The 14490-nt window shown below is 40.0% G+C and overlaps 1 protein-coding gene across 1 annotated transcript in view; it reads left to right on the top strand.

Annotated features, from left to right (window-relative positions):
* LOC137296448 (NAD(+) hydrolase SARM1-like) overlaps positions 1-14490 on the top strand; it is a 50446-nt gene that overhangs the window by 12813 nt on the left and 23143 nt on the right. The window contains exons 4-6 of the mRNA XM_067828243.1: positions 4627-4751; positions 11173-11408; positions 11592-11736. Coding sequence (XP_067684344.1) covers positions 4627-4751; positions 11173-11408; positions 11592-11736 — 506 coding nt within the window. The remainder of the gene's footprint in view (positions 1-4626; positions 4752-11172; positions 11409-11591; positions 11737-14490) is intronic.

The following is a 14490-nucleotide window of genomic DNA, read 5'->3' as shown; positions in this document are numbered from 1 at the left end:
GGGATTCTTGTTGTATCTGGTTAGCATGGAGTTGCTTATGGTGACCCTTGTTTGCTTCATTTCATCTGTAAGCATTCTTGGCACCCATCTTGCGCATAACTTAGACAAGACGAGATGTTCGTGAAGAATTGTCTCGATGGATCCATGTGAAATGCCTGTGGTGTCCTCTAACTCTCTCTACCTTGCTTAAATTCATTGACCCATCGTTTGATGGTAGCAGATGAAGGGGAAGACTTCCCATAAACTGCTGAAAGCCTTTCTTCAATGTTCTTCGCCGAGTTTCCTTCAAGAACTAAAAACTTAATTACTGCTCTATACTCAATTTTATTCATGTTCACTGCCGTGAGGGGGGTCTCTCTCTGTCACTGTGAGCTGTTCAATAACTTCTGAGAGTAGGATACCAAAACTTATATATCACATCAGCTACATCCCAAGGTTCATTGTCGTACCATAGGCTGTGACACCTGGGTATGAAAAATGCTCAAGGTTCAAAACTTATTGACATCCCCTCGTATATGGGCCCGATGGCTTTTGTACAGAAATAAAGTTTGATTGATTTGATCTTGTTCCTCCTCAATGTTTTCTACATCCTCCTGGAGTTCATGGGGTTGTCCTGAACGTTCGGGGGTGCGTAGTCCATCGATTTGTGTTTTTCACATAACGCATTTCTTGTTGTTGACACAGTGGTTGAGGGCACCACATTTGCAAATCTAGTCACCTGATTCAAAGACTGCGGAGAGTTGTTTTCGAGAACGTTTAAGAGTTTGCCTTCTGCAGGTAGAAATTGGTTGGGGTGGTAGATGCAGATGAAATCCACTATTTTGCCATCTTCTACGAAATCGTGAAAGTTCAACAAATGCAGTTCCAGAAACTGGCAAGGGATCTGGTAACACTGGTAGAAGGTGTGACCTGATCGCAGATTATCGTTTATCTGGCTTGTGATATGTGGTATTTCTTCTTCTCATACCAAAGTGATCGGATCTCATTCTAGGCTTTGCTCGACAGCTTGGTTCCTGGCATTTCTAAATCCATACACTCGCAATATTTCTAATTGGAGTGCATTTCCACCAGTGGAATTTGTAGAGATGCCTTTTGTATTCCGGAACTTCTACATTGTCTTTTTCGGTTTTTTTTTGTTTTTTTGTGGTTGTGGACTGTTTTGAAGCCCTGGTGTATATACTATATACTATACTACCATTTTATGTACTACTGCTAGACACATATTAGATGATCCTGCGCACTAAACGCATTTGTGACAAGAGAGGCGGTACAATGAATTGGGCGAGTACACTTGGCTGCTACAGGTAGCGTACAGGACGATTATGCACATGCAATACATGCTAACCGTGACATGAAATCAACACCGCTACTGATTATCACCTGTCTCGCTACTGTTTAACACCAGTCTCGCTACTGTTTTACACCTGTCTCAATACTGTTTAACAGATTTCAGTTGTAGTAAAAAATGTCCAAGTTATGAAAACATGGGCAAATAGTTCATTCTCAGGCAAGGGAGATAGCATACAATGTTATTATGTATATGGACAAAAATTGTGCAACCAAAGCAGATTCTCTTTTACAAAGTAGCCTTGCTACTGGACTCTCAACGGCAACTTCAAAGCGCATTAAGGCAGAAGGTGGTAGGAGTGCGAGTGGACCTACATTTATCAGTCCCACCAAGTTGCGCAAACCCAAAACTTGCAGTTACAAACTTGATGATTTCGACCAGTGTGCAGTCCGTCAATTTGTGCAAAGTTTATATAGCGTAAAAAAACAACTACCCACTCAGAATACGATGTATGATATGGCAAAGTGCCAGTTGAACTACAAGGGTTCTAAGGAAACTTTTCGAAAAAATTTCAAAGACATGGGGTTTAGGTGGCGAAAAACGCAGTCAAACTGTAAACTTTTAATGGAATGTAAAGACATTGTTTCCAAGCGTTTGCAATACTTGCGTGCAATAAAGAAATACAGAGAAGAAAATCGAACACTCATCTTTATCGATGAAACATGGTTGCATGTACACCACATTATCCCAAAGTGTTGGCAACTTGAGGGTGAAGTCGTAATAAGTGGGGTTCAACCCGCGTCTGGCACCGGACCTCGGCTTATTGTGGTTGATGCAGGGGTTGAAAACAGTTTTGTTCCAAATGCTTTGCTTGTTTTTTATTCCAAACTCAAATCAGCAGACTATCATGACGAGATGAACTTTGATAATTTTTCCAAATGGCTCCAGGAAAAGTTGATCCCAAACTTTCCACTGCACTCTGTCATCGTTATGGATAATGCACCATATCATAGCAAGCAAGTGTACAGATGTCCGACAACCGCCAACAGAAAAGATGACATAAAAGCATGGCTACAAAGGCACAATATAACATTTGATGAGAAAATGCTTAAAGTCGAACTATTGTTTCTTGCAAAATCCAACAAATCGGGCCCTGTCTACAGAGTAGACACAATGTTGAAGCAACATGGTCATGATGTACTACGTCTCCCTCCACACCAGGGAGAACTAAACCCGATTGAGTTAATTTGGGCAAATGTGAAAAATTATGTCGCTTCACAAAACTTACAGTTCACAAAAAGTTCCTTAAGAGTTGCCATGAATGAAAGGATGTCTGCAATCGGTGCAAAAGAATGGTCGGAATGTTGTAAACATGTTAAAACAATTGAAGATGGTTACTGGCAATGCGAAATCGCAGTAGAAAGGGAAATTGACAGACTAGTGATTGACTTGGGACTTGCATGTGATTCAGACACCGAGACTGATTCAGAGAGTGATAAATGAGTAAGTCCGCCTAATTTTCCAGCATTTTTGTGTCTTGTATAATAATTGACACATACTATATCAGGTTTTTACTGTTCCCATACTTTGTCATAAAAAAAGAGTAATCTTTGGTGAGTTGTCTGTATTTTATATTTTTTAGTCACTGATGAATCTACTGTGTCTGGTACTGAGTAATCCCCAAACCGACAAATTTTCACTGACCTATCAATGTCAAAAGGTATTTTCAGGTTTCTGTACACACTTTTGGTGACCATAATAAAAATATGACAGAAATTTGGAAATATTGTTTGAATTCTAACCATTTCTCTGGAACCGGTTATGTAAATTTCCAAGACATGTATTCCCGGTCGATCACCAGCGGAATTATGGACAAAAATCAGCCTGTACAGAGAAATAGGAACAAAATTATGGGATAAAAATATTTCCCCCTTGCTACTCTGATTTAGCCACCACCATTCAGTAACAGATAACTTTTAACATATTAAAAAGTTAAATGAAACACAATTAACTATATGTAGTTATTATCTATTTAATATTTAGCAGACGAAAAGTCAACTTTACCCATTAAAACAACACTGCATATTCCTTTGAATGATAAGACTGCAATTTCAGGCATAAGATACTGATATTCCACGCTGACCTTTAGTTAAGACGAAGACAAATAGATGATTGGGGCATTGACAAGCATTTTAGATATTCAACAATTTTGTTTAAAAAAACCCAGGAAAGTGTCATTTGCTTCTTGAAATGGATCGGTGGTCCTAAACATATTTGCTCAGTATATTGTGTTGAGTGTAATATAACAATTCATGCGTGAAACGCATGGGGGAAATGAACTTCTCGATATTTATCAGACAACCTGTCTCCCTCTTGTTTCAAGTGGATCGTTCTGTGGGGCGTTCCCAAGTATGCAAATTGGGGTCCTTTGTCAGGTCGTGGATCATCTTATATGTGTTTACCAGTACTGTTCTATATACTACTAGTCCCATCCAGGTTTCAAAATCACACTGTCAGAGCCAGGTACCTAATCACCAGACCACAAAGTCAGCTGTCTAACCCACTCAGCCACTGCGGTTTGATGGCTCACTTGGTATATACATGTATAACATTTGTTACATTTGACCACTTTCTAAAAGGCATGGTGTATTCATACTATTAACTCATTGTTAATATGATGCCTTACTTATACTGGGCCCATGAAGGTCCCGGAGTAGAATAGGCCTTCAGCAACCCATGCTTGCCATAAAGGGCAACTATGCTTGTCGTAAGAGGCGACTAATGGGATTGGGTGGTCAGGCTTGCTGACTTGGTTGACATATGTCATAGGTTCCCAATTGCCCAGACCCGTGAAGGTCCCGGGGTAGAATAGGCCTTCAGCAACCCATGCTTGCCATAAAAGGTGACTATGCTTGTCGTAAGAGGCGACTAACGGGATCGGGTGGTCAGACTAGCTGACTTGGTTGACACATGTCATCGGTTCCCCATTGCGCAGATCGATGCTCATGTTGTTGATCACTGGATTGTCTGGTCCAAACTCGATTATTTACAGGCCGTCGCCATATAGCTGGAATATTGCTAAGTGCGACGTAAAACTTAACTCACACTCCCAATTGCCCAGATTGATGCTGATGTTGTTGATCACCATATAGCTAAAATATTGCTGAGTGGGGCGTTAAACTACACTCACTCACTCACTCACTCACTCACTCACTCACTCACTCACTCACTCACTCACTCACTCACTCACTCACTACTTATACCGGTCTGTGAATGTGTATGTAATATTTATGGAACTGTAAGTGTGTATAATGTATACCACATTCCTCCTGTTGCAGGTTGGGTTTGAGGGCTATGCATGCATGTTTGAGAAGTGCTCGGTAGATGGTGATCTTCTTCTGCAGCTTGATGAAGACGAGCTGCTAAGCAGTTTAGGAATAAACTGCAAGATTGCCAGAAAGAGGTTAGTATGGAATGTGTGGTGTCTAATTGTAATGTTAAAGGACACATGCAACATAAAACACAACTTTGCAGATTCTGATACCTTTCAGTGTACACTTACCAAAACAAATCATCAAAAATGCCAATTCACCCAAGGAAGTTGAAAAAAAATTGCGATGAAGAAAAAGCCTGTGAAATCGGAGATCAAACATTTCACTAAATTTCCCCAGCACTGGAGGTAAAAGTGGTGTCAACAGCTATGCTATGCTGCACTTATAACGCATGCGCGGTAAGTTCGCGGAGCTTGAAACAGTATGCCTGCCTGGAGTATGTGGTCGTGAGCAGTAGTCTAATCTTGGTTGTATACCTAAACAAATAAATAATCTACTCATTACATGAAAACATGTTGATTGTGATAAACAGACTCCGTGACAGAAAACTCAATGTCTGGTTAATTGACACCTATATGTCTTCCTGCCTGTCTGCTAATAACAATATGCATTGCACAACTTCAATTACTGACCATTTGCAATTTGACATTAACACCTATCGGGCTTATAAGCCATAAACAGAGGGCTGGCTAAGCGTATCGGTAAATGAACCAGCGGCCAATGACAAGGCATCGTTACACATGAGTGCACATCCACCGACCCTGACAGTCTCATTACATTCCACCACTGAGTCTAACTAACCCTAGTAGAGGGTGACATCAGGTAATCTTTGAGCGACCTATGACTGTCCAATCGATAGTGAGATGGTTAAACAAATTTAACCAATCAGACGACAGCTACTGCTTAGGGATCAGAGGGACAAAATATTCAGGTCACTGACACAGATCTCTCCACAAACAAAAATCTGCATATAACACAGTTATTTGACTTGCAGTATATACGCTTTGGGGTTTCTGTTGACATGGTTACCATTAGCTAATATTTCCGCAAGATCACATCCTTGAATATTGCCCAAAACACTGTTTTCAGCGACTGTGTACATAGTTGTAACGTGTGCCATGTGCGTCACCTGGAAGTGACTGTAAGCTAAATAGCATTTGGAATCGTTCAGGTACAAACCTTTTCGAGATAAAAAGTTCAAAAGGTATGTGTGAATGTCCACTTTCGTGATTTCGTAAGCTGTGTTCTGATTGGTCAATCTGAAAGGTTACCTCATGCGACTTTCCACTCAGTAGTGGAGTTTAACGAAAAATGCTGATGCTAAGGTTACTTAGACTGCTGGCCCTGACTGGGTTCGGTATCGTGGCTGCTTTGTTTTGAGGGAAGTAAACCAAGTACAAAATATTGCACTTTTGATTTGCGATTATACACTTATAATTTTGTTTTTTTGTTTTTTCACAATCACCAATGCATTTTTTATATGATGAACAAGGGATATCTGTGTTTTAGTTATGTTTGATTTTTTGGTTGCATGTGGCCTTTAAGTGTCTGCTCATTACACAAAAGGCCTGGGTTAGATTCCTCACATGGGTACAATGTGTTAAGCTCATTCCCTTCTGTGATCTTGCTTGAATATTGTTAAAGCAGTGTGAAACCATGTTCACTCACCCATATATACAAGAAAGTGCTTTGACACCATCAACATAGGAATTCATTTTTTTTTTTATGTATTTATTCAATCTCATTCATCTGGAGAAGTCACTTGATCACTTGTTTTGACCTATAAATAAAAAAAAAATCGGCCTAGATAATTCTTCTTGTCAAAACTCCTTTATCTGCATATATGTATGTGTGTACACACGTAGAGAGAGAGATACACGCACACACGCACGCACGCACATGTAGCCTATACACGTCCCACACTAACTAAAACTACAAGGAAACTATGTGCATGCGTGCACCCACGTTCATGTATCATGTAGAAGAAACTTTTCTGTAATAAATGTTCTGATTTTCACAGTGATTTTCACTTTAACCTGTGCACTTTGATGATAGTCTTTATTTTTCCTTTTCCTGACTCATGCTTAATTGCTTCCTCTCTGCGAAGGTAGTGGAACTCTTAGAATCCCTTGAGGTTCCCTTCTAAACGAAGCTGATGTGAAATACACTCACCCACTGGAAGCCTCCCTTTTCCCGCCACAAAGGTCACATGACCTGCCATGCTTGTCATTCTCTCCTCATCGCCCGACGACGTCGGCTGGGGGCATCTTGGGGTCCTGATACAGAGATAAGTGTTTAATTTATTTTGGTCCTTTGACTAAATATATGTCGTATATAGTATCTGACTAATGTATATACATCATATTATATTAAAATTGTAACTAAATTGGTATTTATTAGCATGTAATTTCGTCAACTGGGACTTAGATTATAACTGTCAGCGGTTGATCCGCATTTAGTTTGTCTGGCATGTGAGTCTGTTTGTTCTTCCGCTGCTCGCTGTAAGTTTTGTAGCAGTATATTTATTCTGTTTGTAGACATGCAAGGGACAGGCAATGTCAGCTTTCATAAGTCATGTCTAAATTGGCTGATTTAGCCTCTGGTAGCTGTATGTTGCTCCGTTACCACTATGACAGTGACAATGTCTACTCAGTTTGCTCACGTCACCTCAGGATGTGACCAGAGTAAGACGCTTACATCTACGTCTGTGACAGCAGTTCCTGAGTCACGGTTTCACATCCTGACCGGTTTACGACAACGGACATCTTGAGACCATACCAACTATGGTGGACTCGCCAGTCGAATGTCTGCGCAGGAACGTATTTGTTAGAGCCGGTCTACACCAACCATCCTTATGTAGAAGTATTACTACAAGACTGGGGTGCTTACCTGAACAACAAGGTTGCAGCAGGAAGCTCAACATATCAACCACTTGGAGATGAAAGCGGTAATCAAACTATTTCGTCTCTGGTCGACAGCATTGGGGAACAAACATGAGTGAGTGTGTGAGTTTCGTTTTACACCACACTCAGCAATATTCCAGCTATATGGCGGTGGTCTATAAATAATCAAGTCTGGACCAGACAATCCAGTGATGAACAACATGAGCATCGATCTGGGCAACTGGGAACAGATGATGTGTCAACCAAGTCAGCAAGCCTGACCACCCGATTCCATTAGTCGCCTCTTACGACAAGCACAGTCTCCTTTTATGGCAAGCATGGGTTGCTGAAGGCCTATTCTACCCCGGAACCTTCATGGGTTGAGGAACAAACTACTGATGGTTCACACAGACAACCCTAAAGTTGTAATCCACATAAACAAGCAGGGATCAACAAGATATCACAGCCTGCTACTGCTGGAATCGACATTCTACTTTTCAACATAGTCGACTATCTGAATCTGCACATAAAGGCATGTTACATGTCAGGTGATCGCAACATCGTGGCCAAAGTTCTATCATGCCCTCTACTCCCATCCCCGACACAATGGATCCTTCAGTGTACCAGCTTTACGTGTGGATTGTATTTGAGACCTGTGCCAGGAAGAAAGGCTTCACTGCAATGAAAGCTACTCACCTTCAAATTGTGGATTACCTATGTCACTTGTGAAATACTAAGGACTAAGGACATGTCTGGCGGCACTTGGCTCTGTTATCACCATGAAAACAGGAGTCAAGTTGACTAAAGTACCTGAACTACGCTCCTTACTATGCTCGTTCAAGCTGGAAGACCAACAATGCAGATTTAAACGGGCACTGATGCGGAGCGAATAATGTTTCTCGCCAACGGTCTAATTACAAAACCAAACTGCAAATTGGTCAGCGCCCGCTCCCTTGACCGTGACGGACATAGGGGCTGGGCTCCGGTCTACCTTAGCAGAATTTCTTCACCTAAACAGTCAGGAGGCCGGATGCCCATCATATGCCATTATTTGAATGAATGTAATATGATTTCTTTTATGTGGATATTGATGGATACATTCCTGAAGAAGGTAGTAGTCTGACATTGTTGCTATAAAATTAGTCTGTTATACATTCATTATTTGCATTTTGTTCTAATTTATTTGTTGTAGCATTCAGCAGAATCTATATGACAGAAAACACACACTAGATCGCATATGTGTGTGAAATAGGATTCCACATTGGCAAACTATACAATGTATAAATGTTGCTGTCATGTTAGAAATTTACTATAAGTATAAGCAGATCGTGCGTTCTTATTAATTTTCAAAATCATACAAATATGACAGTAAGCTAATTAGGGTTATTAGTCAAAATATAGAGACGTACATTGGCTTCGTTATTTTTCCGTCCTAATAGTTTTTTACCATTTTTACCACTGCCAGATGATTAACCTTCAAAGTGTTTCATTTGTTTTTATAATATATTTGTATTGAAGTAAAAATGACTTCACCTTAGTTGATCTGTCTATAATTAAACTCTCAATTGCGCATACAGACTGCCAAGCAGAGGTTATGAACCAGTCACGAATTCTGGGATATCATCCGGTTACTCACTGGAGAAAAACAATAACAAAAGTTTACACCAGTCCACGGAAATTGCTCTGCATCAGCGCTCCTTTAAGGCTCCAGTTTGGGACTTGAATGTCGTGCTTCACCACCTTTGAAGTGATGATTACGAACCGCTAGATCGGACATCGCTTGAACTACTGACACAGAAAATGCTGTTTCTACTTGAAACTACTACTTACTTTCTCAGCAGCACGAACGTCAGAACTACTTGCTCTGGACATCAGTCGCACTCGATTTGACTCAAGTCGTCATGGGACTATTCGTTCAGGACTTTATCACCAAAAATCAACTGCCTGGACAACATGATAGACTATTCCACATCCCGGTGTTTTCTACAGTCCTAGGGCCACTTGATACACAGGATATATCATTATGCCCAGTCAGAGCATTGAAAGTATATCTCCAATGTACCAAGATGAGGAGACAACGATTCAAGTGCCTATATATCCCAATATCTACTGAGACACCTTTGGAAGTATCCTGCAAAACTTTCTCAGTGTGGATAGAAGCTAGTGTATTAGGCAGTAGGACTGGAACCTCCACGAGCCTCCAATCCACATGAAGTGAGAGCCTTGGCCTCAACACTAGCTTTGCACGGGAATTGCTCGCTATCGACTATAATGGAGGGCTGCCTCTGGAGGTCAAACACTGTGTTTGCCAATCATTACCTGCAAGACATAGACACGGAGGACGTCACTGGCATTCATCAGTTTGGGCCTCTTGTTGCGCAGCAACTAACGGTTCCTCAAAGGTGCTGAGTTTTACTCACCCATTTATCATGTGACATGTGGAGACAAAAAAGTTCTGCGGAGTATAATGGTTGAGAGTCCATGTGCACATCTAGAACAGACTAGCATGAGTGATTATGACCCTGTACTCGTAATGAAGATACTTGTACATGAAGAATGGTCGCAACTGGTCTTGATTATAATCTTGACATTTAGTTACATTAGATCCTGGCAGGACACTACTTAATCAAGATATCATCACCTTCCAGCTAATGAAGCCTTCTTCAGAAGACAAGTTCAACTGGATGCGGTCAACCTGCAAACTACAGATATATATTGGAAGAACAGGACCAAATTATCGCCGTTACAAGTTCCCGTTAGGGATCGGATGTAATTTTGACAGCCAGCAGAATCCAGCGAGGCCTGACCCACAGCAGTTTCTGTCGGATTCTGTGAGCAACTATGCATGAGTCAAGATAAGGAAAAATATGTAATTTTCTGAATAAAATTGATATTTTATACTTATCCAGACTCATGACGTAAGTCCTCCCAGCCGCCCCTCTTAGGCATGCTGAATTCTTAGTAATTCTCGTGTCGGGCGTATTGATTTGGAGAGAGTGACAAGCATTGTGGGTCATGTGACCTTTGGGGCGGGAAAAGGAAGGCTTCCGGTGGGTGAGTGCATTTTACGTCTGCTTCTTTTAGAAGGGAACTTCAAGGGATTTCAAGTCTTCCACTACCTTCGCAGAGAGGAAGAGATAATTAAGCATGAGTCAGGATAAGTATAAAATATCAATTTTATTCAGAAAATTACATAATTCTCCTATCAAATGTTCTTCTAATGTAAACATAATTTTGTCAGAAACTGTTTGATCAATGAAGGAGAACATTAATCTTATTATTAATATTGAACAAGAAATTCATAATAATTACTCAGTAATTTGATCACAAAATGTTGTTAAATTTGGTATCTGTGTGCAATGTCCTGGGTGTTAAAATGTTATGTTTTTCTATTCATCTCTGTATTTTTGTCAGAGCAAGGTAGCTGTATCATGTATGTTTCTCCTGATAAGATTTTGTTAAATTTTGTATGTTTTGATGTTAGTCCTTAGTATTCATGTTAACAAATTATGAAAATCAATAATGAGACTACCATTGTAACAGTATGTCTTGAATCTTTATATATATATATATATGTTTAATTAATTGTTTGATTTAGCTCTCTTGCTATAGATGCAATAAAGGTTGTGTGTTTGTTTTTTTATAATATTTTGATTTTGTACAATTTCAGATTTTTAAGGGAGTTGCGTGATTTGAAGATATCGGCAGATTATACATCATGTGATCCCAGCAAGTTGGATGACTGGTTGAGTGAGGTGGCACCAGCTTTTTCCCAGTACACTTACCAGATGCTGCATTGTGGTGTAGATCGCAAGATGCTTGCCCTACTGACAGAAGAACACCTGCAAGTTGACTGCAATATCAACAATGGTGTGCATCGCATGATGATGCTGCAGAGGGTGAGAGGTAAGACAGCAGCCACTGATATGATTGGATAGGTGTGGAAGGTCAAAGTGACTCAGTGTGAACTATTTACCTTGAGCTTCAAGGCTTCAGAACCTCAAAGGAAATTTGTTGTATTGGCAGCAAGCACTTGCAAATGTTTGTCGTAGTTCACATTAAGATGGATTTGTCTCATTCTCATTATAGAATATGAACAGGCAGGCCTCCCCACCATGCTGACAAGCCCTCAGCTTATCTGTAGAGACATCACTGATGGAGCTTTCACAAGTTCAGAGAAGACAATTGATGCATTTATCAGCTACCGTCGATCGAACGGATCTCAGCTAGCCAGGTAGAGAATCCATATTGAGACTTTAGATGTTTCTAGGGATGGCCTAAAAGTCGGGCCACGGTGGGCCAAATATATTTTTGGATAATGAACCCATTAATGAGCACCATGCCTACAAATGATTAATGCAACATACATCCTTGATAATAATAATGAATTTTAAGCCACAAACGCGTGCCATATACAGTTTACTACGAATAAATCGGCTAAAACTCATGAAGACGAGTTTCCTGCGAGCTGGCTGACCAAGGTTACGTCTAAAAGTGGAATCGATAAGCGAAACAAGATTTAAAATGCATAAATATTTGACTTCATTTGGATACAAGCTTCTATTGGCACGAAAATGTTTCCTACGTCTACATCCAATTAATACCACCCCATAAATTCACTATTCATAGTATTTAAAGCATGTAAGATATCAACTCTTCCCCACACTCTAAACATCATCTCAACCACAATAGTTCGGCCCAGCTTGGCCCGAGCTCTCAAAACCAGCTTAAACCTAGAACATGCATCTTCAATTGTAATTAAATCCATAGACTGGCTTCATATCCACCTAAATACTACTTCATAATGTTATCAAGTGCAACATATAAAGAAAACTGGCCCCTTAGTGAAGCCCTTTTCGCTCTCCATTCTCAACATAGCCTAAATCAAAAGTGTTAAGTCTCTGGTCAGCCCGACTTGGCCCGACCTCTCAAACACGGCTTAAACCTAACACACGTGTACTGTTTTGTGTTTACAATTACAGCTGACTATTCTATCTACCTAAATGCCTCTTTGTTGAGTCTCAAAACGTAGTATTTGAAGCAAGCACGTTGCTTAAAGTCAGCCCTATTTTCTAGACATTCTCAATAAATCACAGTATCACAATCTTTCGGTCCGGCTTGGCCCGAGTTCTCAAAAGTAACTTCAACCTAACTAATGACAACGGAAAGGAGTAACACAGCACTGTGAAATTTAGTATACAAAACATTATGTGCACCCATCCGATCTTTTCCGCACCCGCTGAAATCTGAAATATTGAATTTATCTGAATAACTAATCAGTAGTCGGACAATGCCTTGGCCTTTTGACCTTACTTTGCAACCGCTTGTATAAGTAAATGTCAGATTAAACTGTTCTTATTCATAAAAACGTAACAGGCATTCAAATGTCATGTTTTAAATAGATGCATAAAACTAGATGAAATACCCAGGGTTCCGTTTCCTATAATGTCAACCAGTTTCGAAAAGTTGACCAAGACCTGTCCAGGCGTCCTAGGTATGTACGCCAGGTCATTAATCCCTGCGTGGACGATGATGAACTGGAAACAATTTTGAATTAAAAATTACTTCAGAAATGAATCCATATGGGCGATCAAAATATAATATGCGCTTTGTAGCTTGCAATATCCAATGATATATTACGACCACGCACGTGAAATAATCCTCATTCTGTGCAAAATCCTACATACTTCAACTGTTTCCTACCTTAAAGTTCTCAATGTCCCGCAAGAGATCGGGAATATCAGCCATCTTGGCTCCGGACAGAGACCTTGTCACGATCCCTTCTTTCTCCGTATAACGTCCAACATACTTCAACAACGAGTCGCCAAGAAGTAATGCAGACATTTTCAGATCATATGACTTGAAAACAGTTTTATAGTGATACATTTGGAGAAGGTTACGTGAGACAATGAGGGTTTATGAAAATATACTGCTCCCACGGCCCTCTTTAATGCTTTTATTGTCTGTATGTGTGTTCAGGAAAGCAAGTGTATCTGAAAGGCTGGACGTTTACAACATCCAGAAACAGCATCTCTGAGTAGTCCTTTGTGTTGCAAAGCTCATGCAGTGAAACCAAATTTCTATTGGTCTGGAACTGGACAACCTAGAGACGTATTGGATGTGTTTTCATAGTTTCGTATGTTCAAATTATGTAACCATGATATGTCGTACTCAAATTCCTATCTTCTGATAGGTATTAAGTTTCTGCTATGTTTAAATCATGCCATGAATGGCCTCACTCGTCTGTCTGTATCTGTGATAGTATTCATTGATGTCTATGCTATAAAAATGTGCGGGAAAGTTCTATATTCTTAACCACTGAAAAAACCCCAAGCCTTTCAAGCGTTTCATGTCATATAATTGGGTGTAATATCTTCTACTATTTTATCAGTTTATTATATATGTACATGTTCATGTATATATAATGAAACAAATGTCTCATTTTAGTATTTGTAATTTAGTCAGTTAGTCAGTGAAAAACGTTATAAAGAAACGGTGGAGTAATCAACAACTCTGAAGGCTCCTGACAGGTAATTAAGGGCAACAGTATGTTGATTGAATCGCAAAACCTAACTGATTGCAATTAGACAAGGGTAATTAAGCAAGCTGGATGCAGGTGTAATTAACAAGTCCATCAAGTTCATTACAACCCCTTAACTCCCCCCCCTCAGTGCAGACCAAACACTGGGCATCACTTTGAGCAAGGTGCTTGCTTCAAATACTCCGTTTTGAGACTCTATAAAGAACTAGTAAGGCAGATATAATACTATTCTATGGATGTAAACGTTAATCAGTATACGTGTGATGTTTAAGGTGTTCTTGGGAGAACGGGCCGAGTCGGGTTCTCGTTAAATAATGTGTTTGTTTCCAATACAACCATCTGAAACTCTATAAAGTGATATGTATGTAGATATGATTCTAACCTATGGACAAAAAAGAATTTAAGATACATCTATGGGGCGTAAGATGCCTTAAATTTGACGGCCAG

Source organism: Haliotis asinina, chromosome 1 (genome assembly GCF_037392515.1).
Source record: "Haliotis asinina isolate JCU_RB_2024 chromosome 1, JCU_Hal_asi_v2, whole genome shotgun sequence".
NCBI lineage: Eukaryota > Metazoa > Mollusca > Gastropoda > Lepetellida > Haliotidae > Haliotis > Haliotis asinina.
This window is presented reverse-complemented; position numbering and strand designations above follow the sequence as displayed.